Source organism: Coccinella septempunctata, chromosome 1 (genome assembly GCF_907165205.1).
Source record: "Coccinella septempunctata chromosome 1, icCocSept1.1, whole genome shotgun sequence".
Lineage (NCBI taxonomy): Eukaryota > Metazoa > Arthropoda > Insecta > Coleoptera > Coccinellidae > Coccinella > Coccinella septempunctata.
The window spans coordinates 56,716,904-56,739,818 of record NC_058189.1 but is presented as its reverse complement, the minus strand read 5'-3'; the positions used below and the strand labels follow the sequence as shown (position 1 = coordinate 56,739,818).

Genomic DNA, 22,915 nt, shown 5'->3' with positions numbered 1-22,915 from the left:
AAATGGAAAGGTATGAATATATATTTGTTGTATGTACATATATTTACATTTCAATCTAACTCCAATGAATATTTCATTTTAGTCATAGCGAATTGCAAACAATCTTCAAAGAATACAGAAATTCGGAAAAACTCCGCAAACAAAAAGAACAAATCCATTTAGCACTTTTGAATATACATGAAAGGTTCAAATCAACCTCCACCTCCATGAAATCAGCACAATTTCAGTCGACGTCATCGTACTTCAACTCATCTTCTTCAGTACCATCCAGTAAATTAAAAACCTCAAGTATCATATTATCTGGAACAGATGTAACTGCAGTTAATAACGCATCACTGAAGGGCAGAATTAATATGTACAAGGATTATATCCACGGTTTGCAGCAAGGAAAGGTGAATGCATCCAAAAAAAATTTCTTGAAACATTTAGCAGATAAAATTATTTCTGGTCATCAGATGTGATATCTATTATTTCATGTACTGTGTATTTTCTTGAAAATAATAAATGATAAATCCTGTACACCTCAATATATTCATAATCTCACAAAATTAAAAAATAACACTTGGAGAAAAGCTTCTGCGAGCTTGTTAAAATTCGGAACAAGAGTAGATATAACTGGCTACTGAGACAGAATTACATTTGACCCAGAATTTTTCATCAATGAGTCCAACCCAATCCTTTGAGATCCGTTTCGGCTCAATATGCTCTTGTATCAAGGAACAAACGAGCAGAAAGGCCGTCAATGAATGTATGTATGTTGTCACAGCAATTCTATTGATCAATCTTTCACAATAATCTTCTCGCAGCTGTCAAACTTACATTTGAATTACATTGCTATTAGAACTTTGTCAGATCATGGACTGAAATATGGAGGTGCAATACGTTTATCAGAAGAAAAGGGCTGAATTTGGTAGGCAATGTTTGTTTTCGGACAAAGGACCCGAGCTTATCGACAATTTCCCACCGGATCGCAATTTACTTCGAGAATATCTCTTGAGGTAAGTCGACAATTTGGATATTTACTCTTTCTCGACTTGGACAATAATAAGGAAATTCAGGCCGTTTTCAAAGGTAAGTATCTTTTCAAGAGAAGGTAGAACAAAATGAAACCAAGTATGACAAAAAAATCACTTTAACAAAACTTCAAAAATGCCGAAAATGGAAAAATCATTGATAACATACGACCCTAAAAAGAAATATAAACTTGGCATATCCATATTTTCCACATCATCTTGTTACTTGGAATGGTTGATTCCGATACGTAATACTCATTGAAAAATAAAATTCGTCTAAATTATAAACAAAATGTTTTCAAATTTGCCATCCCAGTCTGTTTCTTGTTCGAAGGATGTGCCAGATGTGCTCAAATTACAAAAATAACACTTTATATATGAGTGGTTTAGATGCAAAGGGGTACAAGTGAGAAACGTCGTTTTTGAGTAAAGGCCTAAATTTTGTAATTCTAATGAATTTAAAGAATTTCATTTCATCAAGAAATTTCTTCTCGATAGATGGCGTCACCTAAAGGAATATTACACTATCGCTTTGCCACAAAATTGTTTATAATTTTAGGTTATATGCACGCAGTTCATTTTGTTACTTGTATCCCTTTGCATGTATGCCACTCATATAAAAAAATTTTGAATTTAGTTTCATTGCGATCAACACCTTCTTTTAATATGCGGACTATTTCGTACTGTCAGCAAAAGCAAGAAGAAAGTGATGTAGGCGAAACTGAAAATAAACGATAAACACTACATTTAATGTATTTCAAGACAATGTTCGATCAAATTACAGAGATCCAGTAAACAAATCCCAACAGGGTGTTCCACAATTCGCAGCTCATGAGCTCAATACCACAAGAGCCGAATTTACCAATGGCCTTATGAACCACGTGGAAGGCGGCTGGCCAAAGGATGTCAATCTTGCCGACGAAGAACAGACCAAAAGGTACAGGCGAAAGGTGGAAAAAGAAGAGAACTACGCCCATACCCTCATGGGTCTTTGCAAGGTTATAACTCATTGTTGCTCCATATGTTTTGCCCCAATAATAACGACCTGAATCAGGTCTGGTCGTCAAGTAGGCTATGGTTTTTGGACGTATTGCTTAAGATAAGGAAATAAAAAAGCGCCTTGAGCAAGTAAAATTCAATGAAATAATTTATCTCCGTAGAGCACTGCCCAACTTTCATCCCAATTTATTCGAGCCTTCGTAAAAAAGTGTATGAAGCGTTTAAAATAGAACTAAAATTTCCATTAAAAAAGTTCATCGTAACATTTGTTGATTTAATATCAGCGGGTGTTATGTATCTGAATAAATTTCGTTTATATGTCTTAGCTTTCACCAGACTAAAAAAATCTGACATTTCCTTCTTCAAAAATTCGTTTGTAAAAGTGTTTTCTATATGGGTCAAAATTTTTCGAAACACTTTCATAGATCTATACGACTAATAGCTTCTTTTAACCAATCAAAGTGTTTTAAATGCAATACGAAAGTAATGTTTATTTTCATTCTGGATGGATCCCAATTTCGAAATAAAAAAAAACGCTAGTTTTGAAAATTTTAACGATAGAATTGTTTGAAATATTTTAGAGCATGGAGAACTGCGTCCTTCAGAACAACGCCATCAACATCTATCAGCAGTATTTCTCTGATGTAGAGCCCACGCCTTTAGTGGAAAAGAGCACAGCAAGAACCGTTAACGTGTTTCAAGATCAAGTAACGTCAACGAGGCCGATAACGCATATTTCTTGGTCCCCAGATGGACAAACTAAGATTGCTAATTCGCACTGCAATCTCATTTTTCAAGCCCCCATCAGCAGCGATTCAACATACTCCTTTATTTGGGAAATCGGTCAGTTAACAGAGCTTATGGTCCGTATATACACATTTGGTAACCGAAAGTTACCAGAGTGGTTACTCTGGTGACAGATATTGAACTGAATTGTCAGGAATTTGACATTTACGGACCGCCCACTTACTAACCAGAAGAAACCAAAGTGTATATACGGACCACAGCAATTATATACGCTTTGTTCGCAGTACATAGAAGCTTTGTTTTGGTTCGCACTTGAGGCGGTTCTGAATCGGTTCAAAGTAGTGGAGCAGCAATGGTGTGGGAAGCTACACGCATGCTACGCGCGAGCTTACGCTGAATAAATAAATATGCGACTGTTTTGAACCGTTCTGGAACCATCCTAAAAGCGAACCAAAACAGGCCTAGAATCACACTTGAGAACCGATCCGGAACTGGACAGAGCAAGCGCAGATTTTTGGCAAAAGAGCCAAAAAAGTAACAATTCAGTTCAAAACCGATTGGAAGGGTGATGACGTAGGTGGCAACGTCAAGATCACTGACAGAAGTCAGTGCGTTAGGTAGACAATGGGTAAATTTAGAAAGACGATAATTTAAAATACCTTCAATTGTTTTGCGAGAACATTTCTATCAAACGAATGAATAAGTCACTGGAAGTGCCTCAGATACTTTTACAAGCTACGCCAATGCGCGCTAGTGTGACGTCGCATGTGGCGATACCGAGGTTTACTCGGGTAACCTCTCCGATCTCCTATTGCACCTTGCACCTCCTTGGTCGATCCTTCAAGGGAACCTGCACATGCTTTATCCAGTTCGAAATCGGTTCTGAACTACCCCGCGAACTCATCTATTGATAATTCAGTTGCTGATAAAATTCGAGAACGATGAAAATTAATCAGTACCAAATTCTGTACAGAAAATCCAAACAAACCGTACCACATTTTCAAACCGGTACATCCGATGGTATGTTTGGAATATCATCCCAAAGATCCGCATTCCTTGATCAGCGGCCATCTGAACGGACAGGTAAGCGTTTGGGACATCAGAAAAGGCTTCGATCCTGTTGGTACCAGCATTATGGAGACCAGTTTTCGAGATCCGGTATCGAGGGTTTGCTGGATTTACACCAAATCGGGTACTGATTTTTTCAGCGGTTCCACAGATGGACAGGTCAAATGGTATGTAGAATTAAGAGGGTACTTGAATAAATGGTGAGCTTATGCAGAGTTACAAAGGCCCGTTTGCACCAATACCCCGTAAAATGAGTACTTAACACGTTCACGACGTCATGACCCACCGGTGGGTCACGTTGGTTATTGCTAGAGGCCTTGCGTGTCCAACCGGTGGGTCACCGGTGGACACGACGGAAAATGGTCAAAAACTTGAAAAACAGACAAGTTCGACATAAAAATAGGTTATATTCATGTTTAAAATAAACATACGTAATTCAAAGAAAAGTGAAATAACGTCCACACGGGTTCCTCTGTGAATCTCTCGATGTCGCGAACGTGTTAACTAAGTGTCGTTTAAAGTTAATGGACGCTTAATTTTATTCCCAGTTGCACGACTGTGGCTTAACAGAATCTTAAGTAAGGGGCCCTTCTAAAGGGGGTTTAGAAGGCCGTGCATTAACCTAACTTTATGATCCTGTCAGTGAGTTTCAAGTAAATTATTATCAAAGAGTAACAACTTTTTATTGTTGAATTAGCATTAATATTGATAATGATTGTCAAATAAAAGGTACAGGTAGTTTATATAAGTACAACACTTTCTTTGTAAGTTCTTGTGTGAATTTGTTTATATTCATGTTGAAGAGGAACGTGAAGAAAATGTTCTTATTGCCCTTGTTAGTACGAATACGGTGAATGATTGCCAAGCAGGTGGTGTTAATCTACAAAGGGCACTCAAGTTCTCAACAGAAGGAAAGAATTTGTTGCTAACTTATGATTTGTGACACAAAATTGGAAATAAAATGACTGATGGCAATACATTAAGGCAAAAGAAAAGGCTTGGTATTCAGTAATGAATTCATTCAATTCTGAAAATCCATTAAAAATGGGAAGTTCGAAGTTCTGCAGACAGTTCAACAAATTATTTTAGAGTCCCGCCCTCAAATATTCAAGTGGTCATTACAGGACATAGACATATAGACATGGACTGTGCCTTCCCTTTATATCTATGCATCAAATACGGTCAAAAAAAGTGACAGAGAGAAACGCACGTCGGGAATGCAGTTGTCTCTTTCTAGAATATTGATTGGTCCACACTCACCTCTATGTGAACAAAAAAGAGAAGGTAAATGCCCGACCATCATTTCTCTCTTTCTATAAAAAAAGCCACTTTCATGCTGACATTGCTCAGTCCATGTCTCTATGTCTATGTTACAGGAGTACTTAAATTTAAGGTTAGCTTCAGCCATTTAAATGTCAGTTAACAGTTGGTGCAACGTAATTTAAGTTAAGGGTTCATTTTAAGGGACACTTAACAAAGTGTGTTTGGTGCAAACGGGTCTAGGAACTTATACCTAAGAAAGGGGCCAATCTAATTTGCAGATAGCGTGCATGTGTCGGTTATCTGCCATGAAATTGTTGCCTTTTTTATGTATTAGTTCTTAGTATCTCTGCATGAACTCACCATAAAAGAGAACAAGCATCTTTCTCAATGGGATGGATACTGCTACGTAGGTCAATAATTCATAACGTAACCTATTTATGCATTATGAATTGCCATAACCAACTTTCTTAAGAGTTAACAGAAGTATCTTCAATTCACAAAAAATCCAAAAATCATCAATTTGTCAGGTGGGACGCGCGCAATCTGACGGAACCGACAGAAACACTGATCCTACACCATGCGAAAGACGAGGATCAATCATTGTCGATGGCAGCGGGTGCGTCCTGCCTGGAATACGAACCCACGATACCCACTAGGTTCATGGTGGGCACAGAATTGGGTTACGTCATCTCCGGAAATCGTAAGGGGAAGACGGCCATCGAAAAGATGACGTCTAGGTATTACGCGCACCTAGGACCCGTCTTGGCTTGCCAAAGGAACCCCAATTTCATCAAGAACTTCCTCACGATCGGAGACTGGACGGCCAGGATCTGGTCCGAAGACTGCAAGGAGAGCTCCATCATGTGGACTTGTTATCACAAGGCCCTTCTGACGGACGGTGCGTGGAGTCCGACAAGGTGAGGAACTCTTGGTGTCTTTATCTAATCCAATAAGACTGCCAAAAATATTTATCTATATATGCAGGGTGTTTTCAAAGGTAAGGGTTTTTTTTTAAAGAAGGTAGAACTCCTCATAATAAGTCGTTCAACCAAAAATTGTTTATTTAAAATATCCAAGATGGCTGAGATACAACCCCTAGATGTTCGACAAAATTTCATTTAATTTCAAGTACGGGACTGTGGAAGGTGACTCCGGCATCGCAAAAACGAAACAAAACATAACATATGGCTGAACAATGAATAGTTCAGTACCAAGTTCATCGGATGAGATGCATCAGGTCACTTTTGAGAGAATCATAATTGTTGTATCGTGCAATTTAGGGTGAAAAAAAAATATTGAAAATCGAGTTTCTTGAAAGTGCTTATGTTAGTTATGTTTAAAAAAGTGCTATGATGTTCCTCATCAAGTTACTAAAAAATAATGAGAACAATTCGGCAATCCTAAGTTTCTATCTTCATTACCACGTAAATATGGAACGAGCCAATATCCCAAACGAAACCACATGGTCGAAAGAGGAGATAAGTTTTTTCCCACTGCTTTGCGATAATTCAGCTGACAACCGGTCCAGGGTCGTATTAGGATCTATTCCAGTAATCATAAAAAATTTTTTTTTCAACTTTGACATTTTGAAAGTTTTGTATAGGTGATTTATGGTGAAACGCTTCATTTTGACCAGTTCTACCTTCTCTTGAAAAAAACTTCAAATACACCCTGATATATATACCACATTACACCTATACGAAATGAGCCTCTCCACATGGTAGAATATGTACTGCAATACCGAGAATTTGGTTTTCTCTCGAATATACCCTTCAATTTTTGAGCAGTGTAGATGCAGCAAAAGTAATGATCAACCTTCTAGAATCTAGATTGTTTTTTATTTGGACCAGCCAATTCTATACGCTCAGAATTTCGTATAAACGCTATTGACTAAAGTATATTTTTTTCATTCCATTAAGATTTCTTGTCTGACATATTTTGATTCGATATCAACAATTTCAATCGAAGCGTTGTGAAATTTTAGGTTATCCTCTTTCTTCACCACTAGAAGTGACGGCGTATTAGACGTTTGGGATATTCTCCAGCAGCAAAGAGAGGCTTCTATGTCTGTTAAAGTTTGCGACGAACCTTTGACACGAATCAGAACACACGACAGTGGTAAAATGGTGGCAATAGGCAATCAAAAAGGGACCGTCTATCTGGTGGAATTTTCTGACAATCTAGCTTCGAGCAATAAAAACGATAAAATGCTTCTTACGGCGGTAAGTAGGAGGGTTGATAGTAAATAAAACAATAATCCAGGATATTCGATCAAAAACATAATTGAGCTTACACTTTCAAAATCTTCGAGAACTCAGATGGATGGCAGGTTTTAGTTGGGACACCCTGCAATTTACCTATACTTTATAAATAGGCTTGGATTACTCATAAACCGAACCGATGCCATGACATAGGACGCAAAAGCTGGGAGAGTGGCGAAAATCACTGAAATCGTTAGATTATTTTTGGATGTTTCACACCAAGAGTCGCTATATCAGAATTTGACGTAGGGCACCAATAGTTAGTACCTATTGGTGTTAGAACTTGGATTACAAGATTTTCACTAGGATTAGTTTTTCACCACTACAAGTTTTTCGCTAGATATTACAATAACTTGTTCAGGTGAATGCGGATAATACTACCCGAGGAATGTGACCTATTTCCTTGAATTTCCTCTACCATCATACTATATATTTTATTCTTTTTATTTGAACCGGGGTCGTTGTGGCTCGATAAGCCTTTCGGGAACTGCAACCATGTAGATCTTTTGTTCTCAATGTACTCATTCATAGGAACCCAAGGGGGTCGTCAATGGTGTTGATAAAACTGCCAACATCCTTGGCCGATACCTCGTCAGTATCCAGGACCGGTTTCCCCATATGAGTGGTATTTAGTAATAATAGAATGATCACGCCTAAACAGGGTGACAATGAATACAATAATAAGGATAAATTCAGTATAGTATATATTATAGTACCCAGTAGCACGTGCCAATATTGAATAAAGTTCCATCAATTCCAAACGTTCTCCATCGGAGAAAAATGCTATGTTGCTCTGATGAAATGAGACCGAAACCATGGTCAGCATCTGCTTTTCTTCGATGGAGCGAACTCCATTTGGGGCCTTGACGATGGCAAATTGGCTAGTTCAATTCAGATCGTAACACTTGTTGATATTCATATCGGCGGGTGGTATGCATCTGAATTTATCCTTATTAGTGGTTTTTAGGTCTGCCAGCTCAGGACACTTGCGTACCATGTGTTCAGCTATTTCTGCTTCTGATCCAGAGCCTACAAATCTCATCTGCTGACTTCCCCATACGGTACAAATGATATTTGTACCGACAGTGCCCTGTATGTGGTGCCACCAAAGCTCAGCTCGTGACAGCTTCAGCAGTTTTGTGGTATGGGTGAGTGAAATCATCACGAATTTCTTTGACTGAGTAAGTCCAGGAGTGTTTCTCCAGAAGGTTATTCAAGTGTTCAACTCCCATTGTTGGACCGCTGCCTCATTCCATTTCCAAGCCCACAGAAAGGCTCAGGTCCAGCAGGTGTTAACCTTGATACTCATTTTGCAAGTTCATCGACTTTTTCATTTACTTCAACACCACAATGCCCTGGTACCCATAGTAAAGTCACTGCCTTTGGCCAGTTGCTTTATGGTATTACGGTACTCCTATGTCAGCAGAGATCCCTGGCAGTGTGATTCCAGAGACCTCAGCGTGGCCTGGTTGTCCGTGGTGATATAAATGTGTACCTCTTTGAGGTTCATTTTAAGACACTCCTGAGCGCATACGTAAACAGCCAATCTCTCGGTCTGTAAAATAGAGGGTTCAACCCAGGGCTTTAAAGATCATTTTAGGTCCATATGGACCTACGCCAATGCCGGTGCACCTTTTTATTGTTATATCCGTAACCTTTACTTATAGTTCAAGTGTTCGGCAACACCCCACATTCTGGTCTTCTTTCCTCCTTTACGCCTTATACGGATGGAGAGAAAGTTCATTGATATAAACTCCTCTTGAGGGATATTCTTATTGCTTCCAGCAGGCCAGATTTCCTCACATGTAGGTGTAGGTAGGGGAGGCAAATCAAGTACATATGACCATACCATTTAAGAATCGATGATATAAGATCTCAGTGCTCTATACAGATTGCATTTCCCTCGAAAACGATTATAACTGCACCTTTGTTTAAAGATGTTCGAACGCGAGGCGAAAAGAGAGAAAATCCTGGAGGCTAGGAACCGCGAAATACGCCTCAAAGCGAGGACGAAAAGTTCTGCGCATGTCATCGAGGACGAGGCGGAAAAGGCCGAAACGGCTGTAAAGGAAGGCGAGGAAGAGGCCGAGAAGGATCCCTACTCTGACGAGTACGTCGTCGCGGCCGAAGAGGACTTCTACAAAATCATCAACAAGGAGCTTCAGAAGGACATGCCGATTCCTGAAGAACCGCCGCAGGAAGAACCTCCCCCACCAGAACCGGAGCCTGAACCGCTTCCACCACCACCGCCCCCGCCAGAAACGAAGAAAAAGGGGAAAGGTAAGAAGAAGGGTAAAAAAGGAAAGTAGTACAGTGTAGAATCAGCACCATGTTAACCATGTTTTTTACGTGTAAATATATATTTTTTAGTTCTTGCACTGTTGATTATTTCGAATGGGTTTGTTCCACAAAGAACTTTTTTAAACTGATAGCACTCTGCACATGTTTCCTATAGACTAAAGATGCAATAATGCCTCTTTATATAGCGAAGCTTCAAACAGAAACGCACAAATACAGCTACCACAACTTGTTCATATAAGTATAATAGTTATGCACCTGGTGGTGATATAACTGATTTTTATATTATTTTTCAGACGCATCTTCCATGACGCTTCCATGAAAGTACCTACCAATATGTGTTGATTGATTTCTCTCTTTAGTCTGAGATAGTATATTCATCCAAATTCAATGTTTGAAAAATTGCAGGTTTAGTTTGAGAGGTGATATGAGCTTTCTCATATTCTCGAGAAATTTTATGAGTTGCTTTTTTGAGATTTCGAAAGTAACTGGACTTTTATCAATAGGGAATATCCTCTTGACGAAAATGATGTTTTTTTATGAAATATCTTTGAAACGTCACATTTTGAAAAAACTTTTTCAACCGTTTCCCAAACAAATTATTTTAAGGACTTAAAAATGAAAAATAAAAATGGGTATTTAAAATTTAAAGCGTTTCATTTCAATTGAACAAGTTGGCAACATCGACTGAAATATGCCTTGATGATAAAGGACAACAAATACATTATCTTGATTGAGGCTCGCCAGTAAGTACGCGCCTGTAAATCAACAGCTAGTATTTTATAAACAAGCTGATCGGACATTGTTCTTTTTATTGTCTAGTAGGCGCTGTTGCCAAATCGTAAACTTGAAACTAAGCGATTTAAATTTTAAAACTCCATATTTGAAGAATGATTTTGAATAGTTTCCGCGGTGCATTTGAAAAAATCATGAATGAAACTCATAATTATTCAGTTTAAACTTGCATATGCAGTGATAACCCAAATTGATTGCTAATGAACTCACCAGATGATTCTGGACATTGAAGTGGCTCCATTGCATCATCTGAAAAACAAATTCAAATAATAAAAATTTCATAAAATATTAATAACCAAAGATACTGAAAGCTGAGGTAAAGTTAACTCACCAATTATTTCTGTATCTTCTTTCGTTGGTTGGATTGGGTTCTCTGAAAACACGAACTATGAAAAAACCAAAATATGTACAATAATTTCTTTTAAATTTCACGATTTAGGCTGATCTTTCACAGCAAACCTTGTAAACTTATTTTTCAATTGTAAATATATCCATGTTTTAAAACTAATAACTCACTTGAAGGCAATTTTTTTTCATTTCCATTTTCTGAATTGTGTTTGTACTTTATATGCATCTTCAGTAAATCTTTGTCAGCGAATCCCCTGAAGCAGAGTTCACATAAATAAGGTCCGCTATGTGTCATCATGTGAATTTTCTGATTGAATGCACTAACAAATTTTCTGTCACAATATTTACAATTGTGCGGCCTCTCTCCTATAAGACATTGTTTGTTTATGATTAAGTGCATATTGAAAGAACAAAACAAGCTCACCAGTGTGTATCATCACATGTTTTTTTCTCTCATTGGCGCTAAAAAATGATTTATTACAAATATTACAAGGATATCTTCTGTCCCCCATATGCCTTCTGAGATGCATCTTGAGGCCTCCTTTCACTAAAAATGAAAGACCGCACACTGGACACGGATATCTCTTAGGATTGTTTGTGTGTAATTTCATATGGTAGGCCAGAGCGGTAGATGAGTTTTTATGTTCACCACAAATGGAACAGAGATGTTTAATCCTGGTAATGAGAAAAAAAAAAATATATATACGGGGCGGTTCTAGAGAACCTTATCAGATTATTCTCTGAGAATTTTTGAATCATGGTGTATGGCCGGCATTTGGTCGACTGAAATGGTCTTGTATCATTTGTACTTCTGGTTATATCGTAAGCTGAACCAAACTTGGTTATTTAAAATGGGACATCCTATATTTCATTGAATTTTTCAATTCTCCACAAAATTGTCCAAACCTCAAAGTTTGAGAATCAATATCTCAACTTTGGCTTAAATCTAGTCTTGCATTAATTAATTAATATAACTTCATAATGACAAAAGTTATAGAGAAAATTGTACTATTCTCAGAGAATACTTTCTAGATCCTACTTGTTGTCTAAGAGAATTAGAATGATTCATAATAACTCACGTTTTCCTTTCATGTTTGAACTGTAAATGGTTTTTCAAATGTGAAGGAGTAAAAAATTTTTTCGGGCAAAAATCGCACATATATGACTTTTCACCATGGGTTAGCGAATGGTATTTAGCTCCACCTGCGGACTTTGACACATGTCCACAAATTTGACACAGCATAGGATTCTTCTTGAATCTCTCTTTCCATCTTTCCCTCTGATTAATCCTTCTATCCTCTTTTGATGTCTTTATACGGTTGCATCTTTTAGGTGCCCCACCTTTTTGACCATGTGCAAAAACCAAGTGTCTAGTGATTAAGGGAGACATACCTTCATGAATTTTACTCAAATTGCATTTTTTTCACATCAGATCTATTCAGAAAGTATACAGAGGAGATGATACATACCTATCCAGAATTCTTTTATTATTGAAACACTTGAAACATTTGTCACAAAAGTGCAGATTAGTACCAGTTCCTTCCAACTTGTCAATATTTGTTTCTGAACTGTCTTGATTCAATTGAACAGTGGAATCCTTATTTGATTCTTTTTCATCATCTCTGTTGATTTCTGATAAATTATTTTTATTATCAATAGTAAATTCATTTTTCATTTCTTCAGATCTTTCTTCTGCACTTTGTCCTGGAACACCATACTATTTTAAGGTTCCCTTAGAAATATCTTTTGAAAAAACAACAAATTGAAGAAGGTGTGCGGAAACCCAAACATCTGTTCTTGATTCAATAATCCTTATTTATCCTACTGTACTACAAAGAATATTCAAAAAATGCCACTTGACTAAGCATTTCACAAAAAACTTCATAAAATGTGTGCGGTAATTTCCATTGCTCATACATATAATAATCAGCTTGATAATAAACAGCACAAAGAAGAAACCAACTAAGTCAATATCAAAAAATCACATTCATTATCTCAAGATGATGATTATTCTTATATTTAACCGAAACATGTCAGTATTAATTGAAAAGATTTTGAGCCAAAAACAGATATTGATTTTAATGAACTTTACCTGTTCCATAAATAATATACTTTTCGATTTCCATCATTTCAGCTGATCTGTGTTTCTTTGTTTTTTTTTGTCTAACTCTATTGATATGTTCTGGGCTGAAATTTCTACATTCTTTTTTTCCGGATTCCCCAATTACTTCATTTTGTAGTTCTTTAGAATAATCACCTTGAAAGAAAAATATCTTTAAGATACCAACACTTCAGGAATTTCATACAGAGGACTAGTATTTTAAAATTATAATATTTCCAATTCTTTTTTTAATATTCCGTGTTATATACAGGATGTCCCACCAGAAGTGCCTGTTAGAAGTTTGGAAATATACATATGTCTGATGTCTTAAAAATTTTGTACAAGGAGATAAGTGTGACATCATTTTTTAAATATGTGCAATGATTTATGACTTCCAATTATATCAGAAATGGATATCAACTTGCACCCTATATGTATATTGTTAAATTTTAGATTGTGTATTTTCAAGAAGGTTGAAGGACTTCAGTCGATGGCCATTAATGAACAGTTATTATTATTATTCAAGTTCTATATTCAATAAAGTTCTTTCTATCATTAATTTGACGACATCTTAGAAAGGTGAATATTTTCATTTATAGCGTTTTCTATTGGTAAAATTAGTGCAGTGCGAGTGCATATTTTCATGTCACTACCATCATTCCAATGCATATGAAGCTAGTTTTACCACTGCAATTCGCTATAATAGCAAATTTCATTTGTAAAACTGGTGCGTATTGAGAGCATATTATAAAAACAGTGCAATAAGTTCAACTCTTCACAAACCTTTTAGGGCTTTCACTCCCAATCTCTGAAACAAAATCAATTAAAAATGACAAATTAGTGCAAGAATTTACGCAGGAGCAAATCGTTGATTTCATTTTTAATTGATTTTGTTTCAGAGATTGGGAGTGAAAGCCCTAAAAGGTTTGTGAAGAGATGCAAAATCCTCCCAAAATAAATTTCAATCAATAAGTTCAAGATATCCTAATTCACATTTGATGTTCTGTGATCCAGTGCACTAGTTTTACCAATAGAAAACGCTATTAGAGTTCAAAATGACCAATGAACAAGCAATGAAGCGTTTAAAACTAGTGAAAGTTATACAGCTTGAGTTTTTAATATTTCCATGGCAGAATGATTTTTCATTGTATAAGTGCTTGAAAGTGTAATTGAAAATTCTCTGAGAATTAATGAAATAAGAAAATATTAACTTCTTATTCACAGAAATGAATACAGTTGTTATTGACGCTCTCTATGAAATAAAATGAAAGAAATCACTCATATTACATATTACCTTCAATAATATAGGAATGAATTATCTTTGACAAAGATGAATCTTTCGATATTTTCACATCTCCATTCTTCTTACTTTCATTACATTCATTTTGATCCATAACGGCATCCTCCGTATCAGAGATATATTCAATTATTATTGTTTCATATTCTTCACTATCACCTTCATCTTTCAAGTTATCATTACATGTTTGTAGATCATACACGTCTCCAGAAGGGTTTTGAGGTTCTTCATCATACACCTCCTGGATGGGATTGTCTTTACTTGAAGACTTTCCCAAATATTCTACTGTTACTGCTTTTCCTAAATTGTTTAATAACTGTGTGTAATCCTCTTTTCTCTCGTCCTTATCCACAACAACAACATCATCCAAACTGAAATTATTTTTCCCAATAATTATTTCTACTTCTGTGGAAGTTTCCACTGCAGTTTTTCTACTATTATCTTGATTGATTTCATTTATGTTTCCAAATATTTTGATTTGGGATTCTTCAAACTGCTTTTTGAAGTCATATAATATTTTGAGGATACTCAAGCAAACCGAACAAATTTGATTAGGCGTTTTTTGGGTTATAATTATCTGAAACTTAATACGTTAAATAAAATTTACCACACACACTGTTTTTGCGCACCTCACAACACAAAGCTTTTTGCAGTACTTCATGTATTTTCATAGTTTCACAATCCCTGAAATTTTCATACATTCCAATCATTGAGGGGCTATAAGTTAAACAAATTCTACAGAGGTTAAGTGGTTTCCATCTAGGCCGTTTTTTTTTAACATCATTTGTGTTTACCATTTTATCCAACTACTGAAAACTGCTTATGGAAGCGATTTATTTGTATTTGTCATTTGTTTCACACCAGAGACAGTTGTTTGATTTATTCGTGTTCTCTTTGGTTTTACACCACAGAGAATCCATTGATTAATATCTATGGATACTAATGTGCTCTGTAGTGTAAAAATCATTCTGCAAGTAATATTTTACCCAAAGATAGAGAATAATCTTTGATTTTACCAAAGATTAACCTCCCCTTCTCGATTTTACCCAAAGATTAGATTCTTTCTAATCTTTGATTTTACCAATTTTACTGACAAAGGATTTCTTCCATAAATAACCTTTTCCTTCTACGTATGGATGGTACCCTCCATACCTCCACATAAAAAGACAAAATGTTTTTGCATAATTACCATTACTTATGTATTGTACCCAGAGATATACCAAAGATCCTCTTGGTATATACCTCCTTCTATATCTCTGATTGTACCTTTTTGATCACATGATGCCATGAATAAGCTCTACGTCATCATTTGCTGCGTTAAACTTCTGGTTATTGAAGTAAACTTACAAAGTTAGAAGTTGTGAAGGGCCGAAGGGAAACAACCGAGAATTATTTGCTAGAAATCGATAAAACTCTATTTTGTCAATGCCGGATTCAATACATTAACTCAATTGTAACATTTTATTCATCAAATCAATCAATTTACAAATAGTGAATATTAAATAACAAAGTATTTCTCACTGCGAAATATAAATAAAAAGAAAACTGGATACCTTAAAGAAAGAGAAACAGTTTTTGTGAATCATAAATCCCTAATTTCAGAGTCTTTTGAATATGTACATATCATGGCCTTTAGAGTGGTTTGAATAATCTATTCCTCTTCATTTTAGCAACCTTTCGCTTTGCTTCTTCATATCCCTCCATCAAAGCAGCTAAATTTTTCATTTTTGATTCTTTGATTTGAAAAGTGTAGAAGTTTTTGTTCAACTTCTTTTTTTTCTTATAAATTAGTTTATCATTCAACTTTGGATTCATCTTGGAATGTTTACTCTTCGAGGCAACCACAGTCCAACCATCTTCATCCACATTATTATTTTCTTTTGATACTTTGTCTTCCTTTTGTTTATGAAATGTTTGTGCCGTTTCAGTAACCACATAGCGATTTCGAATAGAATCATAATACTCTTCTACCAGTCCTTTAAGTGGTGAGAATTTATCATCTGTCAAAGTTTTAAAAACATCCAAGTTCAACACTTTCAATAAACTTTCTCTGGTTTTATAAACAATATAGGCACATTGGTAACCTAGTACATAGGCATCCATATTTTCTTCATCATCATCAGAAGTTTTTTCTCTGTGGAGATTTACAGAAACAACTGGCCCAACTTCAGAAAATAACTTCTTAACTGCATTTTCATCTAGGTATAAAGGAATTTTGGCCACAAAAATTGTTCGTCCCAGAGGTCTTTTTTCATCATAGCTTTTGGGAGAATATTCTTTGACATTGATAAAATCCGGACTATATTCCAAGTCAAATCTGTAAGAAATGGCTGAAATTGTTGGTATAATTATTAGTTTATGAATATAGTTTAATCAGAATCACTCACCCTTCATATCACAGGGCAACTCCATACTCATTTTGGAAATATTTTTAAAACTAGAACCTTTTCATTCACAAATGATTTGCATCAGTTTCAGAGTATCTGAAAGATGAATTCCATTAGAATAAAAGAAAAAGAAAGGAAAGTTCAACTGGGTAATTTTTTTTCAGAATGTTGTTTTTATCACCAGTAGTGGTCTGAAGAGGTGTCAGAAATATATTATAAAATGTTCATCACATGAAATTTGATTCACTTGAGGCAAAAACTTCAAGTTTTACAGCATGGGTACATTTTGATAATACTCACTTCTTTCCTCCAAGATTATAATTTTTTCTTCCCCACCTTCAGTATGTCTGAAAAATAAATTTAATTAGTTTGTGAGAACAAGAATACGAAAAAATTATACTGATTCTTTTTTTTATCAGAATTGCATTTTATCACCAGTAGTGGTCTGAAGAGGTGTCAGAAATAGATTATACAATGTTCATCACATGAAATTTGATTCAATTGAGGCAAAAAATTCAAGTTTTACAGCATGGGAATATTCTTATAATACTCACTTCTCTCCATGAAAATTATAAATTTCTCTTCTCCACCTTCAGTTTGTCTGAAAAATAAATTTAATTAGATCATGAGAACAAGAAAACAAAAAAATTATACCGATTCTATTTTTTATCAGAATGACATTTTATCACCAGTAGTGGTCTGAAGAGGTGTCAGAAATATATTATGAAATGTTCATCACACGAAATTTGATTCAATTGAGGCAAAAAATTCAAGTTTTACAGCATGGGAATATTCTGATAATACTCACTTCTTTCCATAAAGATTACAATTTTTTCTTCTGCACCTTCAGGTTGTCTGAAAAATAAATTTAATTAGATTATGGGAACAAGAAAACAAAAAAAATTACACTGATACTTTTTATTTATCAGAATGGTATTTTATCACCAGTAGGGGTCTGAAGAGGTGTCAGAAATATATTATGAAATGTTCATCACATGAAATTAGATTCAATTGAGGCAAAATACTCATGTTTTGTAACATGAGTATATGCTGATAATACTCACCTCTTTCCACCAAGATAATTACACTTTCTTCTTCACATTCAGTTTGTCTGAAAAAACATTTAATTAGAATAAAGGCAACAACAAGAAAAGAAGAAATTATACCGACTTTTTTTATTATCAGATTGTTATTTTATCACCAGTAGTGGTCTGTAGAGGTGTCAGAAATATATTATGAAATGTTCATCACATTAAATTTGATTTAATTGAGGCCAAAAATTTGCATCGCAATATTCTGATAATACTCACTTTGTTCCTCCTCGGTAATTATTTTCTCCTTTAACTTCACTTTGCCTACAAAAGAAATTTCATTAGAATATAAGAAAAACAAGGAAATATAAACTGGCTCAATTTTTCCTATCAGAAAGATATTTTATCACCAGAAGTGGTCTGAAGAGGTGTCAGAATATATTATGGAATCTTCATCACATGAAAGTTGATTTAAAAAAAAAAGTTATACAACATGGGCATATTTCGATAATACATACTTACTTCTTTCCACCCCTGTTATTTTTTCTGTATATTCAGTTATCTGAAAAATAAATTTCATTAGAATACCTATATAAGAAAAGGGCAATTTGATCTGGTTCAATTTTGCTATCAGAATGATATATTATCACCAGTAGTGTTCTGAAGAGGTGTCAGAATATCATTAAATGTTCATCATATGAGATTCAACTCAACAGAAAAGAAAAAACTGATGTTATACAGCATGGAAATATCCTGGCAAAACTAACTTTGATGTTCGTCCTTTACACCAAACAGTTACTGTTAAATTACTACATCACTTAATGTTATACAAGAGCACACTGCAGTAATATTCCAGTGCACAAAGATGAACCCTCAAAACATTGTATAAGTTGTCCAATATTATAAATTGCAGAATTGAGTTTTTAACAATGGTTATTCTTTTTCGTTGAAATGATGCTTCAATTGTCGTTTTAAATAGAAATTATATCAATTTTACCTATTGACCAATTCTTCTAAACACATACAAATAAAAAGTCTTGATAAAAATCGTTTGACCATACTTTTCTTTTCACAACTTAACCAAACATTCAAACAGTTCGGAGCAAGAAGGGACCATAGAAATACCAGACGAATAGAAGCCATTGAACTCTATGCTCCCATAAAGTTCAATGATAGAAGCAGAGACGGAGTTTTCTTACTCGTCTACTCTTCTGTGTTATAAATCTAGCAGAAGTCCGAGAGAGTTCTTATGATTATTTTTGGAATTCTTCCTCTATCTACGGCATAAAACCACCATAACAACAAAAAGCAAACAAATCATCTTTAATACAAAAAGAAAGAGTACTGTATAGTGTACTCCAAGCGCCTAACCGGGCGCATCGGAAGAATGATAAATTAATGGAAACAACAATTCCGAAGGAATTGTCGTTCCAATAGTGTGAGTTAGTCATGAACTATCATAGGAAATCCCAGAGAATTCGAAAAATTCAAGTGCAACTGTAGACCGGTTTCGGGATCATTTTCCCTCGTCAGTACAGTATACAGTTGTACTTGAATTTTTCGAATTCTCTGGGATTTCCTATGATAGTTCATGACTAACTCACACTATTGGAACGACAATTCCTTCGGAATTGTTGTTTCCATTAATTTATAAATCATCTTTAATTTCACTCCATATACAACCTTTACACCCCCCTAAGGGGAAATAGGAAAAAATGCCAGCTGCTGCCAGATTTTCACGCAGCACTAGCGTTGCAAATTCGTGCTGTTTACATTGAACTAAAGTTCTGCTGTTTATTTTACATTAGTGTTCTGTGTTTTACATTTCCAAGAACTTCTATTTACCACCATAGAGAAAGGTTGTTTCTGTTTACCACCTTTCTTCCAAAGAACTGGAAAATTGGGGAACGCGTTTCCCTCAGATTATTACTTCCATAAATAAACACTATTACTTCTAGCTTCAGCAATATGAGCATGCTGTCACTTTCCGTTCAGGGAAGGTTTTCCTCCATCCAAAAGGACCAAAAAAACATATTTTATTGATTTGAGATTCATATTCACCTCAGAAATATGACTGATTTTACACTTTCTTAGAAATCACGTTGTGAAATCTCGAAAAAGAATAAGGCAGGGCGCAAATAGTAACGCAGCTTTTTCCTGCGCTGTACGTAGTTCTGCATCAAGTCACCATCACGATCAATTTTCGCGGTCTTGTTCTTTTCTATATTTTACAAAAACTCACGCTGCGTCACCTCCACCTCATCAAGCCATAAAGTAAGTCAAACCTAACACCTAACCTGAATACTTCTCTCTAATAAAAGTGGCTTTGCGACAGTGAGTTTTCAAGCAGCTACATCCAGTTGTCGATTAGTTGAGGTCATTGTACAGAACTTGACAAAATTACCATTTTAGTACTAATAGAACCAAATAATCAATTAATTCTCTAAAGAAATATTTATTTGAAAATATGGGGCTGATATAATTTACATTGGGGAAAAGTTATCAACAGATTTCATCGAAAGATAGTAGAATAATTCAATCATCTTTTTCAACTTGCTTCTTTTTCTTCTTCTTAGTGATAGCATCACTATTTTCTTCAATTAGTGAGGTGTCAGTTACCTGCTTCTTCTTCTTTTTCTTACTTTCACCAGTAGTTTCAGGTTCTTCTGGTTGAGTTTCAACATCAGTTTCCTGCTTCTTCTTCTTTTTCTTCTTCTCCTTAGGGGTTTCATCAGTTTGATTTTCATTTGATTCTTCAACCTTCTCTTGTTTTACTTTTTTCTTGGGGCTTTCTTCTGCTTGCATTTCCTCAAGATTTTCTTTCCTCTTCTTCTTCTTCTGCTTAGGAGTTTCTTCTACTTGTTGATCCAAATTCGTAGGCTCCTTCTTTACCATGTCAGGTTTAATGTCTTCATCATCTTCTTGTGTTGTATTGAATGCATCAGAAAACTTTCTTTTACTAGACGATGGTAATGTTGAATCAGCTGCTGATTGATATTGTACAACTTGACTAACACCATGATATTTTTCAAATTTCGCTTGGGCCTTTCCAGTACCACTTATTCTTCTTATATTACCCTCTTCCAGAATGCGAAGGCGATATTCCAATTTTGCTTTGTGTTCTGCACCTAAATCAACGATGCCATCTTCACCTAGTGCATCCACACGAATAGCTAGAGCAGCTTTTGCAGCTAACATTCTGGATATCTTGCCTTTATTCTTCGTACTTGATTTTCCAACAAGGGCCGTGTGGTAGATCAATCCATACTTAGGAGTGTCTTTTTTAGTCTTCAATGCTCTGAATAGAGCCTTTTCTGCTCCAAGAATTTGAATGGTAGAGGCAGGTTGTTTTGCCAAGTTAATCAAGGATCCAGAGTGGGAAATCAATCTGGCTCCAACTAATTCACCAACCAAAACTGACAGATTGGGAGCCATAGCCATCATTCTACTCTCTAAATATTTATTCAATTGATCTCTGTGATTAGCCATTTCAACTATTTGCTCACATAAATTCTGGATGTTCAATATATCATCTTGTGCTATTTCACTACCCATTGAGATTTCTGCAGCCTGTCTTATTTTCTCTTCAATATCTTCGGGTAAGATATCTGATAAATCTGAAGTAGCCGCATTATCTCTTGTTCCAATAACAGTAACAGCCTTGACATAAGTTAAATTGTCAGTGATTATTGTAGATAGTTCTGGAAAATGCCATCCATACCATTCTTTAACCCTCATATAGTTGTTATTAAGATCTTTATCTATGTCATCTAACAAACTTACTGCTTGAACAATCATGGTATCAACTTTGTCTGGGGAAAATTTCAGTTTATACCTAGACAATGAATGAGCCAATCCTAGGGACATTGCAGTTAATTCCTTCTTGCTCAAACCAGAAATCAAACTTTCCACCTGAGATCTTATACATCTCATCAATTCTTGTATAGCATTGTTTGACAAACACTGAATTTCAAATTTATCTTTTATGGCACTTCCTAATTTGGAATCGCCAATGAGTAGAACGTTTTGTTCATTTTTATCAATAAAATTCTTCAATACCTTTTTAAGAGTTTTGGATATTTTACCCTCAACACTGGCAGTTGTCGAGGCTAAAGCTTCTGTGGTATCATTGAACTTTTCAAAATGCTTCAATTTCAACCTGAAAAAGTGAAAACATTAGAATCAATAATTATAATTCTGTTACATTTTTCTCATTGAACAATAACAAAGTTTCTTCCGTATTTTGGAGGTTGGTATAATATAATGACCAGATTTTGAGGATTGCAGATTGAAAATGAAATAGACGCCTAAAGAAATCATCCTTGTTTATCATGAAAAAAATCTATGAAAGTATTATATATGAGAAAGTCAGATGCTTTACATTAGTTCTTCAATTTAGATTATCATCAGTATACAAGAAAACTCATAATGAACGATAAACTACAACAATACCATTAGATAAAAAGGTTTACGGCATGCAGACAATTATCGAATTCAATAATTGTCTGCATGCCGTAAACTACTTTACTTATCATAACTCACAGACATTAATTTCACTTCTCATTACCCTTAGAATACTTACAGTTTATTTGCTTTCTCTGGAGTTTCGAAATCCAAATGAATATTTTCGGCTTTTTCAATTTTCTTTTCATCAGTCAGCTGCAGAATATAATAAAGAATTAATAAAACTTCAAAGATAGTTAAATAATGTATAATTAAAGTCAATATTAGTACCTATAGTACCAAAGCAAACGTTACCCCGGAAATTAATATAAGAATATCTTACCTTAAATAATGCGTATCCGGCCGGACTTTCAAATAACGCAAACATTTTGTTTTGAATAACTACTAATGGAAATCAAATATATGAATTAAAATCTTTCCAACAATCAAATAACTTAAAATAACACACGCCACAACCACGCATTCCAAGCCGAGAGCACGTTTTGCAACATGCATAAACATAACCTCTACAATCCACAGAAAATTGTTCCTTTTTCAAAGAAGACGATCTTTTTCTTTGAGTTCGTGTCCTGGAGGCAATATTTCCAAAGTATGTTCAAGGATTAAAATAATTGATGATGATAAACCAATAGCCCACGAATGTTTGAGTATCTGTACCAATTGTCTATAATGTGTTTTTTGCGATTATTGAATGCTTGAAAGATACAATATAACAATACAAAATATATTGACAGTGCTCGAAATACAACTAAAACCGAGCTTGATCTCTGTATCTATACTCTACCCTCTAATGCTGATAATTCATACGAAATGTGTAATTTTTTTCTCTTTTATTATTTCTTT

The 22,915-nt window shown here is 35.2% G+C and overlaps 4 protein-coding genes and 1 long non-coding RNA gene across 5 annotated transcripts; 1 reads left to right on the top strand and 4 right to left on the bottom strand.

The window, feature by feature from the left end:
- Positions 1-3: 3 nt before the first annotated feature.
- LOC123319494 (zinc finger protein 62 homolog) lies at positions 4-15,031 on the bottom strand. Its single transcript, XM_044906508.1, has 10 exons — positions 14,820-15,031; positions 14,188-14,767; positions 12,885-13,049; positions 12,262-12,496; positions 11,872-12,162; positions 11,217-11,467; positions 10,961-11,158; positions 10,776-10,817; positions 10,655-10,693; positions 4-300 (listed from the first exon to the last, which is right to left on the bottom strand). Exons 1-10 carry the CDS (start codon positions 14,985-14,987, stop codon positions 224-226), a joined length of 2,046 nt encoding a protein of 681 aa, XP_044762443.1. The 5' UTR covers positions 14,988-15,031; the 3' UTR covers positions 4-223.
- On the top strand, positions 753-9,727 carry LOC123319501 (dynein intermediate chain 3, ciliary). Its single transcript, XM_044906521.1, has 7 exons — positions 753-998; positions 1,798-2,011; positions 2,594-2,855; positions 3,733-3,994; positions 5,618-6,007; positions 7,075-7,312; positions 9,289-9,727. Exons 1-7 carry the CDS (start codon positions 868-870, stop codon positions 9,658-9,660), a joined length of 1,869 nt encoding a protein of 622 aa, XP_044762456.1. The 5' UTR covers positions 753-867; the 3' UTR covers positions 9,661-9,727.
- A 609-nt stretch (positions 15,032-15,640) lies between the features above and the next one.
- LOC123312373 lies at positions 15,641-16,913 on the bottom strand. The gene is made up of 3 exons (XM_044896764.1): positions 16,878-16,913; positions 16,578-16,673; positions 15,641-16,520 (listed from the first exon to the last, which is right to left on the bottom strand). Exons 2-3 carry the CDS (start codon positions 16,606-16,608, stop codon positions 15,823-15,825), a joined length of 729 nt encoding a protein of 242 aa, XP_044752699.1. The 5' UTR covers positions 16,609-16,673; positions 16,878-16,913; the 3' UTR covers positions 15,641-15,822.
- Positions 16,914-17,895: 982 nt separating this feature from the next.
- LOC123322686 lies at positions 17,896-18,711 on the bottom strand. Its single transcript, XR_006539199.1, has 3 exons — positions 18,606-18,711; positions 18,131-18,170; positions 17,896-17,932 (listed from the first exon to the last, which is right to left on the bottom strand). It is a non-coding gene; the product is annotated as an uncharacterized LOC123322686 (long non-coding RNA).
- A 1,332-nt stretch (positions 18,712-20,043) lies between these two features.
- LOC123314048 (nucleolar protein 58) lies at positions 20,044-22,568 on the bottom strand. Its single transcript, XM_044899164.1, has 3 exons — positions 22,395-22,568; positions 22,191-22,267; positions 20,044-21,767 (listed from the first exon to the last, which is right to left on the bottom strand). Exons 1-3 carry the CDS (start codon positions 22,437-22,439, stop codon positions 20,144-20,146), a joined length of 1,746 nt encoding a protein of 581 aa, XP_044755099.1. The 5' UTR covers positions 22,440-22,568; the 3' UTR covers positions 20,044-20,143.
- Positions 22,569-22,915: the final 347 nt, after the last annotated feature.

What these genes read in the sequence shown, in the direction of transcription:
- LOC123319501 (XM_044906521.1), top strand. Translation starts at nt 868, where the DNA reads ATGGAGGTGCAATACGTTTATCAGAAGAAAAGGGCTGAATTTGGTAGG. An exon ending in CTTCGAGAATATCTCTTGAG is followed by an intron (nt 999 to 1,797) that starts GTAAGTCGACAA and finishes ATCAAATTACAG; the next exon opens with AGATCCAGTAAACAAATCCC. An exon ending in ATAAAATGCTTCTTACGGCG is followed by an intron (nt 7,313 to 9,288) that starts GTAAGTAGGAGG and finishes CTTTGTTTAAAG; the next exon opens with ATGTTCGAACGCGAGGCGAA.
- LOC123319494 (XM_044906508.1), bottom strand. Translation starts at nt 14,987, where the DNA reads ATGGTAAACACAAATGATGTTAAAAAAAAACGGCCTAGATGGAAACCA. An exon ending in AAAAAGCTTTGTGTTGTGAG is followed by an intron (nt 14,768 to 14,819) that starts GTGCGCAAAAAC and finishes ATTAAGTTTCAG; the next exon opens with ATAATTATAACCCAAAAAAC. An exon ending in TCAATGTCCAGAATCATCTG is followed by an intron (nt 301 to 10,654) that starts GTGAGTTCATTA and finishes CATCTGTTCCAG; the next exon opens with ATAATATGATACTTGAGGTT.
- LOC123312373 (XM_044896764.1), bottom strand. Translation starts at nt 16,608, where the DNA reads ATGAGTATGGAGTTGCCCTGTGATATGAAGG. An exon ending in GTTGCCCTGTGATATGAAGG is followed by an intron (nt 16,521 to 16,577) that starts GTGAGTGATTCT and finishes CAACAATTTCAG; the next exon opens with CCATTTCTTACAGATTTGAC.
- LOC123314048 (XM_044899164.1), bottom strand. Translation starts at nt 22,439, where the DNA reads ATGTTTGCGTTATTTGAAAGTCCGGCCGGATACGCATTATTTAAG. An exon ending in CCGGATACGCATTATTTAAG is followed by an intron (nt 22,268 to 22,394) that starts GTAAGATATTCT and finishes TATATTCTGCAG; the next exon opens with CTGACTGATGAAAAGAAAAT. An exon ending in CCAGAGAAAGCAAATAAACT is followed by an intron (nt 21,768 to 22,190) that starts GTAAGTATTCTA and finishes TCACTTTTTCAG; the next exon opens with GTTGAAATTGAAGCATTTTG.